Source organism: Oncorhynchus nerka, linkage group LG15, assembly GCF_034236695.1.
Source record: "Oncorhynchus nerka isolate Pitt River linkage group LG15, Oner_Uvic_2.0, whole genome shotgun sequence".
Lineage (NCBI taxonomy): Eukaryota > Metazoa > Chordata > Actinopteri > Salmoniformes > Salmonidae > Oncorhynchus > Oncorhynchus nerka.
In genome coordinates, this window is record NC_088410.1 from 86,063,497 (window position 1) to 86,088,530 (window position 25,034).

Here is a 25,034-nt window from a genome sequence, read left to right on the forward strand (position 1 = left end):
AACCATTTTCTCTAAGCCAATCCCCTTCACCCTCTAACCCAGAGACTTTTTTCGGAACTAACGCTTCCAGCATTCCTAACCCACTTTCTCTGTATCTGATAAACCAGCATCTCTAACCTAATCATCTTCACCGATGAACCAGCAAGTCCTACCTAATCACCCATGCCACCAAACTGCCCTTAACACAATGTCCTCGCGTGTTTGAAGGACTGCATCAGTAATCAAGTGAACCTCTCTGATAGATCAACATCCAACTCTAACCTTCTCACCCTTGCTGATGCAAATGAATAAGCATGATCACGAACAAATGCATTGTCTTTGCTGTAATATCGCTAGACTTGTATTATATTTGTCAACCAATCTTCAATGTCACTGTCACACAATCCACTTTTACCTTGTCGCCGTTAAAAACAGCACATCTTATCACGTCCCTGTTCCACGTACCTCAACTCATGGTTGAGTGGGGCAGGTTCATATTGGGATGCAGTTGGAGATGATTGACAGGCAAAGAGGGAGAAAACGAACAGGAAGGTTTAGACAGAATTAATAGATGAGTTGAGGAATAGGAGACCGTTTAAGAGATATAAATTGAAAATGTGGCTGTGGAAGTTTTATTGTAATGTTCTTACTGTCAAATGTGTGGTGAGGGGTGAATAGGGAGAGATAGGACTCAGAGATGGGGAGTATCAAGTCTGGTAGGTTTTTGTAAGTCTAAATAAGAAAGGGGAAACCTGGTGGAGATTAAAGTGATGACACAAGGGCCATATCCAGAGAGTGTAGCCAGAGAGTGTAGCCAGTGAGTGCAGCCAGAGAGTATAGCCAGAGAGTGTAGCCCGAGAGCATAGCCAGAGAGCGCAGCCAGAGAGCATAGGCAGAGAGCGCAGCCAGAGAGTGTAGCCACAGAGCATAGCCAGAGAGCGCAGCCAGAGAGCGCAGCCAGAGAGCGTAGCCAGAGAGCGTAGCCAGAAAGTGTAGCCAGAGAGTGCAGCCAGAGAGTGCAGCCAGAGAGTATAGACAGAGAGTATAGCCAGAGAGTGCAGCCAGAGAGTGCAGCCAGAGAGTGTAGCCAGAGAGTGTAGCCAGAGAGTGTAGCCAGAGAGTGCAGCCAGAGAGTATAGCCAGAGAGTGCAGCCAGAGAGTATAGCCAGAGAGTATAGCCAGAGAGTGCAGCCAGAGAGTGTAGCCAGAGAGTGTAGCCAGAGAGTTCAACCAGAGAGTATAGCCAGAGAGTATAGCCAGAGAGTGTGGCCAGAGAGTGTAGCCAGAGCGTGTAGCCAGAGAGCGCAGCCAGAGAGCGTAGCCAGAGAGTGCAGCCAGAGAGTATAGCCTAGAGTGTGAGTTTTATGACGGAACGTTTGTATCGATTTTTGCTAATGTTTGTCACCTTTGATTTACAATCGTGTATGTGCATGTACTGCAGGTGTATGTGTGAGAGTGACACACGCAGAGCGGGAGACAGAGACAGTTGATGATGCGTTTCCTGTAAGGTAGCATGTGGTCCTGGTGTGTCACTAAAATGTCGCTATCGTTGACATTCAGTGGACTATCTTCACAACTGTCGGCCTGCTCTGCTCTTACCTTCACTTCCAACAACAGCTTGCAATTGCTTTTTAATAGACAATTAAAGACAGGCCATCGATCAATTCCTGCACAGAGCATGAGGCTTGAATACAAATTTGTGAAAAACAAACCGTTTTTACCATGTCAAATCCAATGAACCCTTGCTACTCCATTAAAGAGAGATATATGGGCATGTCTCAGTGTGTACTGTACTGTATTGTATTGTACTGTACTGTATTTGAGTATTTGTTTTTTGTCTTAGTTTTTTTGTTTGTTCTGCCTGCCACCACCCTCCTCTTCGGATGTGTGAGTATTTGTGTTATGCACTGACATGTGTCTGTCAGTTTTAGGATTGTATTTTATTACACTTATAATACAGTATGCACAGTATAGACTTATTTTGTGCGTAGATTAAGAATTGTATGTCTTGGCTTCCCTTTCCTGATGGTATGCTATATATTCAGCATGGCTTCCTCTCATACCTTCTCAATGGTGGTAATCTCTCCGTGGGCAGATTCTGCGTGTGACCGAGAGAATCTGCCAGGACTGAATGGGATGCGTGAGATCCGAGCAGTATTAGTTTCAGTGTTGGGGTTTTCGTCACTGGTTATTTGTACGTTTAAGGCGGTGCTCCAGTGCTTCACACGTGTGCCCACACAGATCGGAGGGTGAAGACTGGAACTCTCCATTTCTAATACGTACAGGGCCTTCAGAAAGTATTCACATACAGTACTTGACATTTTCCCCATTCTGTTGTGTTACAGCCTGAATTCATTTTTTACCAAATGTTAGTTGAGTACTGGTCTACACACAATACCCCATAATGTCAAAGTGGAATTATGTTTTTCAACATATTTACTAGTTAATTAAAAATGAAAAGATAAAATGTCTTCAGTCAATAAGTATTCATACCCTTTGTTATGGCCTAAATAAGTTCAGGACTAAAAATGTACTTAACAAGTCATATAATAAGTTGCATGGACTCACTCCTTGTGCAATAATAGTGTTTAACATGATTTTTGAATGACTACTTCATCTCTGTACCCCACACATACAATTATCTGTAAGATCCCTCAGTCGAGCAGTGAATTCCAAACACAGATTCAACCATAAAGACCAGGGAGGTTTTCCAACGCCTCGCAAAAAAGGGAACCTATTGGTAGATGGGTACAAATAAAAAAAAGCAATGAAAAACAATGAATATCCTTTTGAGGATGTTGAAGTTATTAATTACACTTCAAATGGTGTATCAGTACACCCAGTCACTACGAAGATACAGGAGAGGAAGGAAACTGCTCAGGGATTTCACCATGAGGCCAATGGTGACTTTTAAACAGTTACAGAGTGTAATGGCTGTGATAGGAGAAAACTGAGGGTGGATCAACAACATTCTAGTTACTCCATAATACTAACCTAAATGAAAGTGAAAAGAAGGAAGCCTGTACAGAATAAATATATTCCAAAATATGCATCTTGTTTGCAACTAAAGTAATACTCCAAAAAAAAGTAGCAAAACAATTACTTTTTTGCCCTGAATACAAAGTGTTATGTTTGGGGCAAATCCAATACAACACATCACTGTGTACCACTCTCCATATTTTCAAACATAGTGGTGACTGCATCATGTTCTGGGTATAATTGTAATTGTTAAGGACTGGGGAGTTTTTCAGGATAAAAAATAACTGTAATGGAGATAAGCACAGGCAAAATCCTAGAGGAAAACCTGGTTCAGTGTGCTTTCCACCAGACAGCAGGACACTAAGCTACAACACAAGGCCAAATCTACACTGGATTTGCTTACCAAGAAGACAGTGAATGTACCTCAGCGGCAGTTTTTACTTAAATCTTTTTTAAATCTATGGCACGACCTGAAAATGGTTGTTTAGTCATGATCAACAACCAATTTGACAGGGCTTGAAGAATTTTGAAAAGAATAATGAGCAAATGTTGCACAATTCAGGTGTGGAAAGCTCTTAGAGACTTACCCAGAAAGCTGCACAGCTGTAATCACTGCCAATGTGCTTCTACAAAGTATTGACTCAGGGGTATGAATACTTAAATACGTAAAGATATTCTATATTTAATTTTCAATAAATGTGCAAACATTTCTAAAAACATGTTTTCACTTTGTCATTATGAGGTATTGTGTGTAGGTGGGTGAGAAATTAATATATTTAATCCATTTTGAATTCATAATAAGTCAAGGGGTATTAATACTAACTGAAGGCCCTGTATGAACACAGAAGTTAATCATGTAGCTGACCAAATTACGCAAAATTTTACTTCTAGGTTAACGGAGATTACATGTATGGTATTAGATACAGTATGTGCTATATTTTGTCAGTATGCACCTTGCAGCATATTCGTGAGATCCCTTAGGATTTGGAGGCACAGATAAATGAATAAGCTCCACCAGAGGATGTGTTTAGATCTAACTCCTATTTATTTTCACGATTGGCTCTTGAAAAGGCAAGGCTTGTCCTCTGTCGATAGCTAATCAAGATTGAATCCTAAATGTCACATTAATAGGAAAAGTTTTACTCCCACATTTCTTTTGTCCTTATTTGACATTTGTCACTTTGTGAAAGTAATGTACCGGGCTAACCCAGCTAAATACTAATGGAAGAGGTCATCCTCTCAGTAAACACATTATAGCTCTATAGCTCTGTGTTGTGTGCTAGTGGGTAGACTACAGAATAATAGACATTCTGTTGTTCTGAATGTCTAACATAACACAAGGCAGCTCCAGCTGGCTTCCTAACCTAACACTGCATGGGCTTAGTGGAGATGCAGCCTGTGTGGGTGGCAGAGAAAGCTGTGATTAAGTAGTGTTGGTTGTTAGTTATTATTGTCAGACTTAATTTGTGTGCCACCTAATGTGTCTGTGATAGCCATCTTGGACACTAATTGATTCCAACTGTTTTGTGTCTACTTTGATACCTGCTGTTGCTTTGTGACGAGGCAAAGAATAGAATCCAAACCCAGCCTAAAAAGTGGTGTAATTGCTGTTTTTGTAGTTTAATCCAGGAGTGTGCATGTGTGCTTCTGTGTGTGTGTGCGTGAGAGTATGTGCGTGTGCCTGTGCATTCAATCCTTTGTGAGTGTGTTCCTGTTTGTTTGTGGCTTTGCGGGGCGGATATCTGTTTGCGTTCGTCTGTCTGCATTTCCTCCTGTACTGTACTTATCTCATTAACAGTGTGTTTCTTTCTCTATGTATGTCTCTCTGTGCAGACGGAGGACGGAGATGGGGAAGAGAACCTGATGGAGAACCCCTACTCCATGAAGCTGGAGTTTGTGGACGATCCCAACTTTAAAAACAAGGTCAACTACTCCTACAGCGCCGTCCAGATCCCCACAGACATCTATAAGGGCTGTAAGTACCAAGCTGCACAGGCATCCACACACACGATCTGACCTTTTTGGGGAAGGAAATATGATACCTAGCAGTTGCAAAACTGGATACATTCAACCAAAATGTGTCTTCTGCATCAGAGAGGTGCGGGGGGCTGCTTTAATAGACATCCACGTCATCAGCGCCCAGTTGTTGTAGGAGGTTAACTGCCTTGCTCAGGGGCAGAACAGCAGATTTTTTCACTTTGCTGGCTCAGGGATTCAAACCAGCGACCCTTCAGTTACTGGCCGCTAGGCTACCTAACGCCCTGTTTTGCTAGGTTACATACAACGTTTTTTATTACACATGTTCTAACAGGATAAATCCTTGAGATGCCTCATTTTGTTTCTGAGGGGGTCCTGAGCTGCGGGGAGGACAGGTCATATTAACTCCTGGAATGGAGTCAATGGAATGATATCAAGCTTGGTTTCCATGTGGTTCATAATGTACTATTCCACTGACGTCCTTGACATCAGCAGCCTCCAACGGTGTGAGCTGAGCACTGTGTGCTGCTCCTCTGTGTATCAGTCAACACTTGCTTACTGTATACTGTAACATAATAGGACATGGCAGTAGTGTTCACACAGTAGCTGTGTGTGTGTGTGTGTGTGTGTGTGTGTGTGTGTGTGTGTGTGTGTGTGTGTGTGTGTGTGTGTGTGTGTGTGTGTGTGTGTGTGTGTGTGTGTGTGCGTGTGTGCGTGCGTGCCTGGGTGCGTGTGTGTGTGCACAACGGGCATAATCATCCAAAAATGGACAAAAGTGAACACGTACCTGCTGGTGCTGTAATCTCGCAGTCACCCTTTATTTTCTCTCTAACCAACAAACCAAAATTGGTTCTGTGAAAGTTCCCAGGACATTTGTTAGGTTACGGAAAATGTTCTCATAACACAAAATTGTCCAGTTGTGCTAATGATTATATAATTTTTATATAAAACATTCACCCGATGTTGCAAGAACATTCCTAGAACACATTTAATCTTTTCTTTAAAGGTTCCCATAATGTTTAATTTGGTTGTGGGAACAGTCTGGTGGGAACATCACATAAGATATGTTCCCAAAACCCCAAAACTGTCCAGTTGTTCGGATGATTCCACAATGTTTCCTTTAGGGTGCAAAAAACATTCACCTGATATTCCAAAAACATTCCCAGAACACATTTAGTCTGTAAACATTCTTACAACATTAAGGGAATGTCCTGTGCAACCTAACTTAAACATTATTTGAATGTCATCACAGCTGAGCATATTTTGTGTTTTGGGAACATATCTCTTGCAATGTACCCATACTGTTCCCACAACCAACCTTGGAAAGTTGTGGAGATATGACAAGACAAAGGTTCCCAAAACACTAAAAATGTGCAGTTGTACTGACATTCAGATAATGTTTGTATCAGAGTGCACAAAACATTCCTTTTATGTTGCAAGAACGTTGACGGAACAGCCTTTCTGAGTTCTTTAAAAGTTCAAAAGATTTGATTTGATTTGACTCTGTTTCTGTTAAACCGCTTTTGGGTCCTCACTCACCTGCATAACATCCCCATTATGTTTCCATCCAGATTTAATGACTGTATTGTAGGCCCACTCCAAGGTGATAGACACACAGCATTTTAATCTAGAAGATATTCAAACAGCAATTAATCATACAAATATAACCATATGTTTTACACTTCATATGTTGACAATCTGCATATGTGGGGTTTGTTCTTGCAATGTTTGGTTCCCAAGCCAGGTCTTTCATACTCTGTGCCACCAGGGAAGTGCTCTTATGGATTTTTTTTTTCAGTATATAGCCATGGCTGTATGGTCAATCAGGAATTCCATGCGTCCTTTTAAACCTTCTTAGACATAACTAACGGTTAACTGGGTTAGTCACCATCACTTCCCCTCTTCCTCTTTATATGCTGCGTACCTCTGGGTCCATGTTTACCAGGTATCCAATACTATGAGTGCTGATCTAGGAACACTTTTGCTTTTCAGATCATGAAAAATAAGACAGGGTTGTGTTTTCTAAGAAGTTGAACAGTTAATTGTTACAAAATGTTTTGTTTTTTACAGTTGGTCTAAATTCTGAATAACTGACTGGATTTACAAATCTGGATGAGTAAAAGACAGCATTCTCTTTTAGCAGGCCGAGCCTCAATTTCTCTCAAAAGAAACATGGTTAAAGAATATGTGGGATTTAACCTGCAATCTTTGGATCTGCAGCCAGATCATTAACCCTCTGTGGCACCTGGGGATATCGGCATCCTGGCAGGGTCTAATATGGCCAATCAGGACACAGAACACCATTTCTGATTTATTAACATCATTCCATCCTATTCATATGCTGTGTACTTGTAACAAATTTAAAATTCCATGAGTCTCTATATCACAATACAGTCCTCAAATGTGAATTACCATTAAATATGGAGAGAAACATAATTGGGATGTATTCCAATCTGATTTCTTATGCTTTAAGGAACTATAAATGTGCATGCTGAGAATGTTGTGGCAATAATAGGTCAAACTTAAATATAACATTTTCTAAATTGTGTGAATATTAATAGAATATTATGTTAAAATTTTAAAAAGCGGTTTAACAGAAACAGAGTCTTTTAATGTCCAAACACAGGGAAGACATAAATCCTCTTCAGATGTATCGGTTGACAAAATAGACAACCCGCAGAGAGGGCGACAAATAAATCATAAAGTCCTCTGATCTTTACAGGAGAGTCCCCTTCTAGCAGCAGAGGAGAATAGCAGGGTTAGCGGCAACAGACTGCTGGTCTCTCCGGGTAGGCGCGGGTTGTAGAGGACAGAGGTACCTGATCACACGTAGCATCTGATGAAGAGGCAGATTACGACAGGACGGGACAAGGGTGAAGCAAACGAGAATCTGACAAAGACAGAAGCAGAAACAGAGAGAGAAATAGAGACCTAATCAGAGGGAAAAAAGGGAACAGGTGGGAGAGAGTAAACGAGGTAGTTAAAGGAGATGAGGAACAGCTGGGGGAAGGAAAGGAGAGAAGGTAACCTAATACGACCAGCAGGGGGAAACGAAGTGAAGAGAAAGAACAGGAACAAGACATAACATGACAATACATGACAGTACCCCCCACTCACCGAGCGCCTCCTGGCGCACTCGAGGAGGAAACCTGGCGGCAACGGAGGAAATCATCGATCAGCGAACGGTCCAGCACGTCCCGAGATGGAACCCAACTCCTTTCCTCAGGACCGTACCCCTCCCAATCCACTAGGTACTGATGACCACGGCCCCGAGGACGCATGTCCAAAATCTTACGGACCCTGTAGATAGGTGCGCCCTCGACAAGGATGGGGGGGGAGACGAACGGGGCGCGAAGAAAGGGCTTAACACAGGAGACATGGAAGACCGGGTGGACGCGACGAAGATGTCGCGGAAGAAGAAGTCGCACTGCGACAGGATTAATGACCTGAGAAATACGGAACGGACCAATGAACCGCGGGGTCAACTTGCGAGAAGCTGTCTTAAGGGGAAGGTTTTGAGTGGAGAGCCATACTCTCTGACCGCGACAATATCTAGGACTCTTAGTCCTACGCTTATTAGCGGCTCTCACAGTCTGCACCCTATAACGGCAAAGTGCAGACCTGACCCTCTTCCAGGTGCGCTCACAACGTTGGACAAAAGCCTGAGCGGAGGGGACGCTGGACTCGGGGAGCTGGGACGAGAACAGAGGAGGCTGGTACCCGAGGCTACTCTGAAAAGGAGATAGCCCGGTTGCAGACGAAGGAAGCGAGTTGTGAGCGTATTCTGCCCAGGGGAGCTGTTCTGCCCAAGACGCAGGGTTACGAAAAGAAAGACTGCGTAAGATGCGACCAATAGTCTGATTGGCCCGTTCTGCTTGACCGTTAGACTGGGGGTGAAAACCGGAAGAGAGACTGACGGAAGCCCCAATCAAACGGCAAAACTCCCTCCAAAATTGAGACGTGAATTGCGGACCCCTGTCCGAAACGGCGTCTGACGGAAGGCCATGAATTCTGAAAACATTCTCAATGATGATTTGTGCCGTCTCTTTAGCAGAAGGAAGCTTAGCGAGGGGAATAAAATGAGCCGCCTTAGAGAACCTATCGACAACCGTTAGAATAACAGTCTTCCCCGCTGACGAAGGCAGTCCGGTAATAAAGTCTAAGGCGATGTGAGACCACGGTCGAGAGGGAATGGAAAGCGGTCTGAGACGGCCGGCAGGAGGGGAGTTACCGGACTTAGTCTGCGCGCAGTCCGAATAAGCAGCCACGAAACGACGCGTGTCACGCTCCAGAGTGGGCCACCAAAAACGCTGGCGAATAGAAGCAAGCGTACCCCGAACGCCGGGGTGGCCGGCTAACTTGGCAGAGTGAGCCCACTGAAGAACGACCAGACGAGTAGGAACGGGAACGAAAAGAAGGTTCCTAGGACAAGCGTGCGACGACGGAGTGTGAGTGAGTGCTTGCTTTACCTGCCTCTCAATTCCCCAGACAGTCAACCCGACAACACGCCCCTCAGGGAGAATCCCCTCGGGGTCGGTGGAGGCTACTGAAGAACTGAAGAGACGGGATAAAGCCTCAGGCTTGGTGTTCTTAGAGCCCGGACGATAAGAAATAACAAACTCGAAACGAGCGAAAAACAGCGCCCAACGAGCCTGACGCGCATTAAGTCGTTTGGCAGAACGGATGTACTCAAGGTTCCTATGGTCAGTCCAAACGACAAAAGGAACGGTCGCCCCCTCCAACCACTGTCGCCATTCGCCTAGGGCTAAGCGGATGGCGAGCAGTTCGCGGTTTCCCACATCATAGTTACGTTCCGACGGCGACAGGCGATGAGAAAAATACGCGCAAGGGTGGACCTTGTCGTCAGAATGGGAGCGCTGGGAAAGAATGGCTCCCACGCCCACCTCTGACGCGTCAACCTCGACAATGAACTGTCTAGAGGCGTCAGGTGTAACAAGGATAGGTGCGGATGTAAAACGCTTCTTGAGGAGATCAAAAGCTCCCTGGGCAGAAACGGACCACTTAAAGCACGTCTTGACAGAAGTAAGGGCTGTGAGAGGAGCTGCCACCTGACCGAAATTACGGATGAAACGACGATAGAAATTCGCGAAGCCGAGAAAGCGCTGCAGCTCGACACGTGACTTAGGGACGGGCCAATCGCTGACAGCTTGGACCTTAGCGGGATCCATCTTAATGCCTTCAGCGGAAATAACAGAACCGAGAAATGTGACGGAGGAGGCATGAAAAGAGCACTTCTCAGCCTTCACATAAAGACAATTCTCTAAAAGGCGCTGGAGGACACGTCGAACGTGCTGAACATGAATCTGGAGTGACGGTGAAAAATCAGGATATCGTCAAGGTAAACGAAAACAAAGATGTTCAGCATGTCTCTCAGTACATCATTCACTAATGCCTGAAAGACAGCTGGAGCGTTAGCGAGGCCGAACGGCAGAACCCGGTATTCAAAGTGCCCTAACGGAGTGTTAAACGCCGTTTTCCACTCGTCCCCTCCCTGATGCGCACGAGATGGTAAGCGTTACGAAGGTCCAACTTAGTGAAAAACCTGGCTCCTGCAGGATCTCGAAGACTGAAGACATAAGGGGAAGCGGATAACGATTCTTAACCGTTATGTCATTCAGCCTCGATAATCACGCAGGGGCGCAGGGTCCCGTCCTTTTTCTTAACAAAAAAACCCGCTCCGGCGGGAGAGGAGGAAGGGACTACGGTACCGGCGTCGAGAGCTACAGACAAATAATCTTCGAGAGCCTTACGTTCGGGAGCCGACAGAGAGTATAGTCTACCCCGGGGGAGTGGTTCCCGGAAGGAGATCAATACTACAATCATACGACCGGTGCGGAGGAAGGGAGGTGGCCCTGGACCGACTGAACACCGTGCGCAGATCGTGATATTCCTCCGGCACCCCTGTCAAATCACCAGGCTCCTCCTGTGAAGAAGAGACAGAGGAAACAGGAGGGATAGCAGACATTAAACACTTCACATGACAAGAGACGTTCCAGGAGAGGATAGAATTACTAGACCAATTAATAGAAGGATTATGACACACTAGCCAGGGATGGCCCAAAACAACAGGTGTAAAAGGTGAACGAAAAATTAAAAAAGAAATGGTTTCGCTATGATTACCAGAGACAGTGAGGGTTAAAGGTAGCGTTTCACGCTGAATCCTGGGGAGAGGACTACCATCCAAGGCGAACAAGGCCGTGGGCTCCCCTAACTGTCTGAGAGGAATGTCATGTTCCCGAGCCCAGGCTTCGTCCATAAAACAGCCCTCCGCCCCAGAGTCTATCAAGGCACTGCAGGAAGCTGCCGAACCGGTCCAGCGTAGATGGACCGACAAGGTAGTACAGGATCTTGAAGGAGAGACCTGAGTAGTAGCGCTCACCAGTAGCCTTCCGCTTACTGATGAGCTCTGGCTTTACTGGACATGAAATGACAAAATGACCAGCGGAACCGCAATAGAGACAGAGGCGGTTGGTGATTCTCCGTTCCCTCTCCTTAGTCGAGATGCGAATACCCCCAGCTGCATAGGCTCAGCACCTGAGCCAGTGGAGGAAGATGGTAGTGATGCGGAGAGGGGGGCAACGGATAACGCGAGCTCCCTTCCACGAGCTCGGTGATGAAGATCAACCCGTCGTTCTATGCGAATAGCGAGTTCAATCAAGGAATCACCGCTGGAAGGAACCTCCGGGAGAGAATCTCATCCTTTACCTCCGGAGGAGACCCTCCAGAAAACGAGCGAGCAAAGCCTGCTCGTTCCAGTCACTGGAGGCAGCAAGAGTGCGAAACTCTATAGAGTAATCAGTTATGGATCGATTACCTTGACATAGGGAAGACAGGGCCCTGGAAGCTTCTTCCCCAAAAACAGAACGATCAAAAACCCGTATCATCTCCTCCTTAAAGTTCTGATACTGGTTAGTACACTCAGCCCTCGCCTCCCAGATTGCCGTGCCCCACTCACGAGCCCGTCCAGTAAGGAGAGATATGACGTAGGCGATACGAGCTGTGCCCCTGGGTACGTGTTGGGCTGGAGAGAAAACACAATATCACACTGGGTGAGGAACGAGCGGCATTCAGTGGGCTCCCCAGAGTAACACGGCGGGTTATTAATTCTGGGCTCCGGAGACTCGGAAGCCCTGGAAGTAGCCGGTGGATCGAGGCGGAGATGGTGAATATGTTTCGAGAGGTCGGAGACTTGGGCGGCCAGGGTCTCAACGGCATGTCGAGCAGCAGACAATTCCTGCTCGTGTCTGCCTAGCATCGCTCCCTGGATCTCGACGGCTGAGTGGAGAGGATCCGAAGTCGCTGGGTCCATTCTTGGTCAGATTCTTCTGTTATGCACGTGAGTGAGGACCCAAAAGCGGTTTAACAGAATCAGAGTCTTTTAATGTCCAAACACAGGGAAGACATAAATCCTCTTCAGATGTATCGGTTGACAAAATAGACAACCCGCAGAGAGGGCGACAAATAAATCATAAAGTCCTCTGATCTTTACAGGAGAGTCCCCTTCTAGCAGCAGAGGAGAATAGCAGGGTTAGCGGCAACAGACTGCTGGTCTCTCCGGGTAGGCGCGGGTTGTAGAGGACAGAGGTACCTGATCACACGTAGCATCTGATGAAGAGGCAGATTACGACAGGATGGGACAAGGGTGAAGCAAACGAGAATCTGACAAAGACAGAAGCAGAAACAGAGAGAGAAATAGAGACCTAATCAGAGGGAAAAAAAGGGAACAGGTGGGAGAGAGTAAACGAGGTAGTTAGAGGAGATGAGGAACAGCTGGGGGAAGGAAAGGGAGAGAAGGTAACCTAATACGACCAGCAGGGGGAAACGAAGTGAAGAGAAAGAACAGGAACAAGACATAACATGACAATACATGACAGGGGATGTATTCCAATTGGCTTTTAAGAGATGAGAATGTTGTGGAAATATTAGTTCAAACTTAAATATAACATTTTTGAAATGTTCTGAGGACCACCAAAACAAGGTAAAAATGCATTTTGTTTGAATATTCATAGGATTGTATGTTAAGCCTAAAGCAAATACGCTATGAATGTAATAAAAACTGACTTATTTGGAAATTGTGGAACATTGTGCCACATTGTGGGAATGTTCTGTTCAACATTTTTGAATATCACAATACTATTCTTGCAACGTCCCAGATAATTCCCATAACTTCATAACATTTTATTGGAACCTTTAAAGAACTTAGACCATGTGTTCTGTCAACATTCTTACAGAATTAAGGTAATGTCCTGTACAACCTAACTTAAACATTGTATGAATGTCATCACAACTGAGAATATTTTGTGTTTTAGGAACACAACATAAACTTACATAAACGTTTGACCTCTGTCATTGCCAACAAAGGGTATATAACAAAGTATTGAGAGAAAATTACTTTTGTTTTTTTCTAATTTTGTCTGTCATAGTTGAAGTGTACCTATGATGAAAATTACAGGCCTCTCTCATCTTTTTATGTGGGAGAACTTGCACAATTGGTGGCTGACTAAATACTTTTTTGCCCCACTGTATATATTTTGAGATGTTAACAGCCATTTTGTGCTGGCCCCTAGATTCTCTCAAAGATATGCCTTTCCTGGGACTTGTATATGAATAAAGGTAGAATGGAATACTCTGGGAGGATGTTAATTTGAAAGAGTTTTTCTCAGAAAAAAATGTTTACTGTGGGAAAATCAAGTCCCTGTGCATAGTCTGCAGTGGAAAGATTGGCCCAGCTGTTTCAGTTTTGGCACCAGCGCCGTTGTGAGCATGCTGTGTGAGTGCTGTTATTTCTTCTTAGTTGAGTAAAATGCAGTACTCATATACAGAAGCCAGTCATTCTCACACTCAAATCATTCAATAGCCTAGCTTCTGTCAATAACACATATATAATACACTCTAAATACAAGCATACAACACATGGTTTTGTTATACAATATTGTGGTTATGCACTGTATGCATTTGATAAAGGTAGACATTGATGTTCATTCATATTTCATATTTGGACATTGAGTTAGCAGTAGCACAAAATATTATGACCAGTAGTGTTAAGCTATAAAATCATGTTATTAGGAATAAGTCAAGCAAATGTATCAAGCATCTCAGAGTAGGAGTGCTGATCTAGGATCAGTTTCGCCTATTAGATCGCATAGAATAAGATTTGCATCGATAGGGGGGACCTGATCCTAGTTCAGCACTCCTACTCTAAGACGCTTGATCCAAATGGCCCCAGAGATCTCAAGTTAAAAGCTGATTTTCATGTAGAGTTGAAAGAAAATTGCCTATTATCCTCCTGGGACATTTCTACCTCTGAGTTCCTGGGGCTTGGAGTGCTGTCGAAAGGGCAGAGACATGCTCAGTACCGAAGGAGAAGGCTTCTGCTGGAACACCCCAGCTGGCTAGGGGAGCTCACTAGGAACTGATGAGGAGCTGATGAGGAGGTGATGAGGAGCTGATGAGGAGGTGATGAGGAGCTGATGAGGAACTGATGAGGAGCTGATGAGGAACTGATGAGGAGCTGACGAGGGGCTGATGAGGAACTGATGAGGAGCTGACGAGGAACTGATGAGGAGCTGACGAGGAGCTGACGAGGAGCTGACGAGGGGCTGATGAGGAACTGATGAGGAGCTGACGAGGGGCTGATGAGGAACTGATGAGGAGCTGACGAGGAACTGATGAGGAGCTGACGAGGGGCTGATGAGGAACTGATGAGGAGCTGACGAGGAACTGATGAGGAGCTGACGAGGAGCTGACGAGGAGCTGATGAGGAACTGATGAGGAACTGATGTGGGTGGAACGTTTGTCTGTGGGTCTTGAGAGGTCTGGGCTCATTGAAAGAGCTTTAGGGTCAGTGGAGTGAGCAGGAAATGCTGTCTGGCCAACCCAGGAAGAACGGAGCAGAGCAGCAGGAGAGTGACATGGTCCGCATTAGAGAATAAAAGCCTGGAACTGAATCTAAAAGTTACAATAAGGTCCAGTAATTTTTTTGAAGGTTTATTTTACTAGGCAAGTCAGTTAAGAACAAATTCTTATTTTCAATGATGGCCTAGGAACAATGGGTTAACTGCCTGTTCAGGGGCAGAACGACAGATTTGTACCTTGTCAGCTCGGGGATTTGAACTTGCAACCTTTCGGTTACTAGTCCAACGCTCTAACCACTAGGCTACCCTGTATAGTTGGTGTGCTGAGTTTAGAGCGATTGACTATCTAAATGACTTCTCCAAAACTTCATCAGTTCCATTTTATGATTCATTATTCCACTGCTGATTCCTGCTGCCAAGTCTGCAAGTTCTTCTGATGCCTGAGTCTTTGTGCTACTTTACCTGGGAAACACCAGCAGACTATAGATCACTTATTAAATACGGCAATGCTTCAGAGCCTGTTCATTCTATTGAAATCCCTCTGATACTAATCTCTCCCTCTGTTTTAAACCCTCTACTATACCTCCAGATTATTTCTCTATCTACTGTAGTCTATATCTCTGATTTATGTTGTGAGCCCCCTAGTTTCTGTGACTGTGTCTTTTGCTCTTTTTGGATGGAACCCATGACATGGCATGTGTTCCATCATGTTTGCCTGAACCACAAACAGTCAGTGTCCACGCCACAGCCACTATGGGATGGAAAATGAACAGGGTGCTATCTACACAGGAGCTGGCGTATTGTGTGGTATTATGTGTCTAAGGCAGTAAGTGTTAGTGGACTATGGTATGGATGAGTTTAGTGTTCTGTGTTATGCTTTGTGGATGGAGTAAATGAATAGAGTTTATTATGAGCACTCATCCTCTGTGTACTTGAAGGGGTTGTTATTGTAGTGCTTTGATAATGAACGCCTAAGAGAAGAGGGTCGAACCATGAAACTTTAGTAATATGATTGCTTTTCTCTGTTATATTTGAGGATTGGAAGGAGCTGGTTTTTGCATGACAAGTAGTTTTTACAAAATTGTGTTAGGCATAGTAATGATATGGCAACAACAGAGTTTTTGACACACAGGAGATGGACCAAGAGAAAGAGCCTGAGAGAGAGGAAAAGAGAGAGAGGGAGTGAGGAAGGGAGAGAGAGAGAGAAGGAGAAAAGGAGGAGGAGAGAGACTTTAATAATAGAAACCGTTTAGAGCTAAAAGCTTTTTATTTTTTTATTGAGTTCCTTTCAGCGGCTAAATGAGGCAGTGTATGCAGTGTCCTGGTTTGATTTGTCTGCCAGGGACCATGTCCGTTTATTGAGATTGAGAGTGTTCCCTGGGCACAGTAATGAACCATTTTATGATTCATTATTCCACTGCTGATTCCTGCTGCCAAGTCTGCAAACTTTCTAATTAACTTAGGTCAAACATTCACACAGTTTTCTTCTAATTATCGATGCTTATTGCAGAACGGACACCGCCACAGAAAAAGCCACAGAGGAATAAATTGATGTGGAGAGAGAGGATTTATTCTTGTGGTTGGTGAATGTGAGGGAAACGTTGAGGGAACGAATGGCAGGGAGAGTTTTTCTGAATAATTGCCGGGGAAGAGCTCAGGGGAATATAATTTTACAGGGAATCACAGAGAAACAGGGATAGGAGAGGAAGCCCTTTCCTGCAGTCAAATGACCTAGTGACCTCATGGGTGGAATGTCATTCAAATTATTCACTAATTTCATCATTCATAAACAAACAACAACAAACAAATTCTGAAAATCTGGTGTTTCTATGTCAAACGGTTTTGTTTTACTTTTGTTTCAAAGTATATTTTATTAAGACTACCAAGAAACACTGTGTATGACCCTGATTTAGCAAACTGCAGTAAAATGTTCAATAAAAACCACTGAAAGAATCCCATCACACACTTAAAGATGCAGTCCGGGATCTTCAGCACTTACAAATTCATAACATATCATACGAAATGGATGACGTAGTACACAATTGTGTACACTTTTCGGGGACCCATTTTGGCTTGTGAGTGCCCCCCTCTGGCTGACATTATAGAACATTTTCACCTATTTCACTCCTGGGTCTGTCTTTAGTTTAATCACCTCTTTAACTCCTGGGTCTGTCTTTAGTTTCATCTCTTTAACTCAAATCAAATCAAATCAAATGTATTTGTCACATACACATGGTTAGCAGATGTTAATGCGAGTGTAGCGAAATGCTTGTGCTTCTAGTTCCGACAATGCAGTAATAACCAACGAGTAATCTAACCTAACAACTCCTGGGTCTGTCTTTAGTTTCATCATCTCTTTAACTCCTGGGTCTGTCTTTAGTTTCATCACCTCTTTAACTCCTGGGTCTGTCTTTAGTTTCATCACCTCTTTAACTCCTGGGTCTGTCTTTAGTTTCATCATCTCTTTAACTCCTGGGTCTGTCTTTAGTTTCATCATCTCTTTAACTCCTGGGTCTGTCTTTAGTTTCATCATCTCTTTAACTCCTGGGTCTGTCTTTAGTTTCATCATCTCTTTAACTCCTGGGTCTGTCTTTAGTTTCATCATCTCTTTAACTCCTGGGTCTGTCTTTAGTTTCATCATCTCTTTACCTCCTGGGTCTGTCTTTAGTTTCATCATCTCTTTAAATCCTGGGTCTGTCTTTAGTTTCATCATCTCTTTAACTCCTGGGTCTGTCTTTAGTTTCACCTCTTTAACTCCTGGGTCTGTCTTTAGTTTCATCACCTCTTTAACTCCTGGGTCTGTCTTTAGTTCCATCACCTCTTTAACTCCTGGGTCTGTCTTTAGTTTCATCATCTCTTTAACTCCTGGGTCTGTCTTTAGTTTCATCATCTCTTTAACTCCTGGGTCTGTCTTTAGTTCCATCACCTCTTTAACTCCTGGGTCTGTCTTTAGTTTCATCATCTCTTTAACTCCTGGGTCTGTCTTTAGTTTCATCATCTCTTTAACTCCTGGGTCTGTCTTTAGTTTCAGAGAAGCTTCACACCTGTGTGATATAATGGTTATTGCACCAGACTGAAGATGGTATTAATAGTTTTTCAGACACAGTAGTGAGTAATCGCTGGTGTTACTGGAACACTTTTCATTTCAGAGATAACCACTTAAAAACACATTTGGCTATATTTACATTTCTGTTGTCATAGTAACGGAAGAATAAAGATAAAGACAGCATTTAAGTACAGGAAAACCCAAACATGTTCTTTCTTTAGTTTTGAAGTTGGAATAAAGTTCAAATCCCCTGCATGCAGAGCAGTGGCAGGCCCTGTCATTGCCGTTCTATTGTATACATCAGCTGTGAGCAACGTGCTTGTTTACAATAGAATGGTGAGGAGTGACTAATTGCATGTGTACATGAAAGAGTGGGTGAAGTGAAGCTTTGCTGGTTAGAATGAAGGGAAGGATTAGTCCTCCTCTCCTTTGGAGGGAGGCTGCTGTCCCTCTCTCCCTCTTTCTTTCTCCCAGCTAATCAGAGAGAGCAAACACGCCCAACATTAATGCCCAAACCACCAGCTAAAAGCACATGTTCCCTGAATGTTAGCTACTGCTCTGCGGTGGTGCCGTAGTAGGTGAGGCGTGGACACTGTGACTGTTTGTGGTTCAGGCACCCCTCTGAACATCTTCAGGCAAACACGATGGGACACATGCCATGTCATGGGTTCCATCCAAAAAGAGCAAAAGACACAGTCACAGAAACTAGGGGGCTCACAACATAAATCAGAGATATAGACTACAGTAGATAGAGAAATAATCTGAGGGTATAGTAGAGGGTTTAAAACAGAGGGAGAGATTAGTATCAGAGGGATTTCAATAGAATGAACAGGCTCTGAAGCATTGCCGTATTTAATAAGTGATCTATAGTCTGCTGGTGTTTCCCAGGTAAAGTAGCACAAAGACTCAGGCATCAGAACTGAAGGAGAAGAGAACTTGCAGACTTGGCAGCAGGAATCAGCAGTGGAATAATGAATCATAAAATGGAACTGATGAAGTTTTGGAGAAGTCATTTAGATAGTCATTCACTCTATACTCAGGACACCAACTATATAGTAGATTCAATTACTGGACCTTATTGTAACTTTTAGAGGAATACCACAATTTATGTGGGTAATGGGTAATTAAGTTCCAGTATAACGATATGGATTATTGAAAAGAGAAGTGATTTAATTTAGGCTAAAGGGGTAGTAAAAGACAGTCAAATTACATCTAAAGGTGTGTGCCGTGTGCATCCATCCAGCCCACCTCGGGCTCATCCTATGGCTGAAATAGACGTGTTCTTTCTGTCACCCAGCTCACGCTATGCTGGAGATCATCTCAGTCCTCCTCAACATCAAGACAGATTTATGGAGCGAGAGACTGAGAGAGAAAAGCAAAAGTCATTTTGAAAGGAAATGACTGTATGGGGGATTTAAAGTCTGTTTTTCACTCAGAGGGAGAAGACAGCTAAAATCAACACATGGCTCTATTTATATTTCTACCGTTCCTCTTGATTTGATTCGCTCTGTCTTCCGCCCCATACTCATCCCAGCACCCCCTGCACCCACCTCCCTACCCCCACTCCTAAAGTGTATGCCCAGTGAAGGGGCACTATCGTTTACCCACACGCTAATGAGAACAGTCAGCACACCAGACTCCACTTCACTCACCACCAAGCTCACAAATTACATTTCATTTGTTTATTTTTGACTGCATCACTTTAATTAGAAAAAGTCTTTGGGCAGAGATCTCTCCAGTCTTTGATTCTTATGAGACGTTCTGCGTTTGATTTGCTCTTCACAGTTCGGGAAGTTTGAGAGCAGGATTGAGGGCTTCAATCAGAAATACAGTGTTTTCAACAGTTTTATCCATATAAACATAGTTTATCTCATGTACCACATATTAATGTAGGCTACCGCATGTTATTTGAATTAGAGTGTTACTTCAGTTGGTTACACAGAGGGTTCTGTAAATACATTACATGTCCTTACAGGTGTTTTAGAGAACTTCCATCTACTTTTTCTAAGAGAAGTAACATTAGCGTATGTTTTGTTAAGTTCACTTAAAATGTGTCAACCTTCCTCTTCTTCTGTCTCTGGAAAACTTGGAGGAAAACATGCATTCCTTCAAAGTGCCCAGACCTTGTTTTACGAAGTCATTGTAGATGTGTGAGGTGGTGCCAGTTTCAGGCAGCTATTTGTTTTTCATGTGTTGGATGAAAGGTTTGTAAGACCAGGGTTTTAAGCACACTGAGAGAGAGAGAGAGAGAGAGAGAGAGAGAGAGAGAGAGAGAGAGAGAGAGAGAGAGAGATGCTAAGGAGAGGGATGTTGGGCGTGGCAATTTTTGCCATGTTTGAGATTGCAGGTTATGTAGTTAATGGGATCCAAAAATAGGCCACATCTGCCAGTGTAAAAAAAAAAGATTACCCCTGTGCTGTGTGTATTAAAAATACATGTGGACTGAATTTGTTTGTTAAAAGGACCTCCTTTACTATTGTATGGTTAATTTAGATTATATTACCACCACTGTATAGCTGGTTCTATTGTATGGAGAATATAGGTTCTATTACCACCACTGTATAGCTGGTTCTATTGTATGGAGAATAGAGGTTATATTACCACCACTGTATAGCTGGTTCTATTGTATGGAGAATATAGGTTCTATTATCACCACTGTATAGCTGGTTCTATTGTATGGAGAAATGGGGTTCTATTACCACCACTGTATAGCTGGTTCTATTGTTTTTAGAATAGAGGTTCTATTACCACCACTGTATAGCTGGTTCTATTGTATTTAGAATAGAGGTTATATTACCACCACTGTATAGCTGGTTCTATTGTATGGAGAAATGAGGTTCTATTACCACCACTATATAGCTGGTTCTATTGTATTTAGAATAGAGGTTATATTACCACCACTGTATAGCTGGTTCTATTGTATGGAGAATAGAGGTTATATTACCACCACTGTATAGCTGGTTCTATTGTATGGAGAATATAGGTTCTATTATCACCACTGTATAGCTGGTTCTATTGTATGGAGAAATGGGGTTCTATTACCACCACTGTATAGCTGGTTCTATTGTTTTTAGAATAGAGGTTATATTACCACGACTATATAGCTGGTTCTATTGTATTTAGAATATAGGTTATATTACCACCACTGTATAGCTGGTTCTATTGTATGGAGAATATAGGTTATATTACCACCACTGTATAGCTGGTTCTATTGTATGGAGAATATAGGTTATATTACCACCACTGTATAGCTGGTTCTATTGTATGGAGAATAGAGGTTATATCACCACCACTGTATAGCTGGTTCTATTGTATGGAGAATATAGGTTCTATTACCACCAATGTATGGCTGGTTCTATTGTATTTAGAATAGAGGTTCTATTACCACCACTGTATAGCTGGTTCTATTGTATGGAGAATATAGGTTATATTACCACCACTGTATAGCTGGTTCTATTGTATTTAGAATAGAAGTTCTATTACCACCGCTGTATAGCTGGTTCTATTGTATTTAGAATAGAGGTTCTATTACCACCACTGTATAGCTGGTTCTATTGTATTTAGAATAGAGGTTATATTACCACCACTGTATAGCTGGTTCTATTGTATTTAGAATAGAGGTTCTATTCCCACCACTGTATATATAGCTGGTTCTATTATATGGAGAATGTATTTTCTATTACCACCGCTGTATATATAGCTGGTTCTATTGTATGGAGAATATAGGTTATATTACCACCACTGTATATATAGCTGGTTATATTGTATTTAGAATAGAGGTTCTATAACCACCACTGTATATATAGCTGGTTCTATTGTATTTAGAATATAGGTTCTATTACCACCGCTGTATATATAGCTGGTTCTATTATATGGAGAATATAGATTATATTACCACCACTGTATATATAGCTGGTTCTATTGTATTTAGAATAGAGGTTCTATAACCACCACTGTATATATAGCTGGTTCTATTGTATTTAGAATAGAGGTTATATTACCACCACTGTATAGCTGGTTCTATTGAATGTAGAATAGAGGTTCTATTACCACCACTGTATATATAGCTGGTTCTATTGTATTTAGAATAGAGGTTATATTACCACCACTGTATAGCTGGTTCTATTGTATGGATAAATGAGGTTCTATTACCACCACTATATAGCTGGTTCTATTGTATTTAGAATATAGGTTATATTACCACCACTGTATATATAGCTGGTTCTATTGTATGGAGAATATAGGTTATATTACCACCACTGTATAGCTGGTTCTATTGTATGGATAATATAGGTTATATTACCACCACTGTATAGCTGGTTCTATTGTATGGAGAATAGAGGTTATATTACCACCACTGTATAGCTGGTTCTATTGTATGGAGAATATAGGTTCTATTACCACCACTGTATAGCTGGTTCTATTGTATGGAGAAATGAGGTTCTATTACCACCACTATATAGCTGGTTCTATTGTATTTAGAATAGAGGTTATATTACCACCACTGTATAGCTGGTTCTATTGTATGGATAAATTAGGTTCTATTACCACGACTATATAGCTGGTTCTATTGTATTTAGAATATAGGTTATATTACCACCACTGTATAGCTGGTTCTATTGTATGGAGAATATAGGTTATATTACCACCACTGTATAGCTGGTTCTATTGTATGGAGAATATAGGTTATATTACCACCACTGTATAGCTGGTTCTATTGTATGGAGAATAGAGGTTATATTACCACCACTGTATAGCTGGTTCTATTGTATGGAGAATATAGGTTCTATTACCACCAATGTATGGCTGGTTCTATTGTATTTAGAATAGAGGTTCTATTACCACCACTGTATAGCTGGTTCTATTGTATGGAGAATATAGGTTATATTACCACCACTGTATAGCTGGTTCTATTGTATTTAGAATAGAGGTTCTATTACCACCGCTGTATAGCTGGTTCTATTGTATTTAGAATAGAGGTTCTATTACCACCACTGTATAGCTGGTTCTATTGTATTTAGAATAGAGGTTATATTACCACCACTGTATAGCTGGTTCTATTGTATTTAGAATAGAGGTTCTATTCCCACCACTGTATATATAGCTGGTTCTATTATATGGAGAATGTATTTTCTATTACCACCGCTGTATATATAGCTGGTTCTATTGTATGGAGAATATAGGTTATATTACCACCACTGTATATATAGCTGGTTATATTGTATTTAGAATAGAGGTTCTATAACCACCACTGTATATATAGCTGGTTCTATTGTATTTAGAATATAGGTTCTATTACCACCGCTGTATATATAGCTGGTTCTATTATATGGAGAATATAGATTATATTACCACCACTGTATATATAGCTGGTTCTATTGTATTTAGAATAGAGGTTCTATAACCACCACTGTATATATAGCTGGTTCTATTGTATTTAGAATAGAGGTTATATTACCACCACTGTATAGCTGGTTCTATTGAATGTAGAATAGAGGTTCTATTACCACCACTGTATATATAGCTGGTTCTATTGTATTTAGAATAGAGGTTATATTACCACCACTGTATAGCTGGTTCTATTGTATGGATAAATGAGGTTCTATTACCACCACTATATAGCTGGTTCTATTGTATTTAGAATGTAGGTTATATTACCACCACTGTATATATAGCTGGTTCTATTGTATGGAGAATATAGGTTATATTACCACCACTGTATAGCTGGTTCTATTGTATGGATAATATAGGTTATATTACCACCACTGTATAGCTGGTTCTATTGTATGGAGAATAGAGGTTATATTACCACCACTGTATAGCTGGTTCTATTGTATGGAGAATATAGGTTCTATTACCACCAATGTATGGCTGGTTCTATTGTATTTAGAATATAGGTTCTATTACCACCACTGTATAGCTGGTTCTATTGTATGGATAATAGAGGTTCTATTACCACCACTGTATAGCTGGTTCTATTGTATTTAGAATAGAGGTTCTATTACCACCACTGTATAGCTGGTTCTATTGTATTTAGAATATAGTTTCTATTACCACCACTGTATAGCTGGTTCTATTGTATTTAGAATAGAGGTTCTATTCCCACCACTGTATATATAGCTGGTTCTATTATATGGAGAATGTATTTTCTATTACCACCGCTGTATATATAGCTGGTTCTATTGTATGGAGAATATAGGTTATATTACCACCACTGTATATATAGCTGGTTCTATTGTATGGAGAATATAGGTTATATTACCACCACTGTATATATAGCTGGTTCTATTGTATGGAGAATATAGGTTATATTACCACCACTGTATATATAGCTGGTTCTATTGTATGGAGAATATAGGTTCTACTGCTGTATATATAGCTGGTTCTATTGTATGGAGAATATAGGTTCTATTACCATCGCTGTATATATAGCTGGTTCTATTGTATGGAGAATATAGGTTATATTACCACCACCGTATATATAGCTGGTTATATTGTATTTAGAATAGAGGTTCTATAACCACCACTGTATATATAGCTGGTTCTATTGTATTTAGAATATAGGTTATATTACCACCACTGTATATATAGCTGGTTCTATTATATGGAGAATATAGGTTATATTACCACCACTGTATATATAGCTGGTTCTATTGTATTTAGAATATAGGTTATATTACCACCGCTGTATATATAGCTGGTTCTATTGTATTTAGAATAGAGGTTATATTACCACCACTGTATAGCTGGTTCTATTGAATGTAGAATAGAGGTTCTATTACCACCACTGTATATATAGCTGGTTCTATTGTATTTAGAATAGAGGTTATATTACCACCACTGTATAACTGGTTCTATTGTATGGATAAATGAGGTTCTATTACCACCACTATGTAGCTGGTTCTATTGTATTTAGAATATAGGTTATATTACCACCACGGTATAGCTGGTTCTATTGTATGGAGAATATAGGTTATATTACCACCACTGTATAGCTGGTTCTATTGTATGGATAATATAGGTTATATTACCACCACTGTATAGCTGGTTCTATTGTATGGAGAATAGAGGTTATATTACCACCACTGTATAGCTGGTTCTATTGTATGGAGAATATAGGTTCTATTACCACCAATGTATGGCTGGTTCTATTGTATTTAGAATAGAGGTTCTATTAC

The 25,034-nt window shown here is 41.9% G+C and overlaps 1 protein-coding gene across 3 annotated transcripts in view; it reads left to right on the plus strand.

Moving 5' to 3' along the window:
• Nucleotides 1-25,034, plus strand: part of LOC115142357 (voltage-dependent calcium channel subunit alpha-2/delta-2-like) — a 344,103-nt gene that overhangs the window by 204,988 nt on the left and 114,081 nt on the right. For all 3 annotated transcript variants that reach the window (XM_065001983.1, XM_065001986.1, XM_065001984.1), the window contains exon 6: nt 4,792-4,933. In XM_065001983.1, coding sequence (XP_064858055.1) covers nt 4,792-4,933 — 142 coding nt within the window. The remainder of the gene's footprint in view (nt 1-4,791; nt 4,934-25,034) is intronic.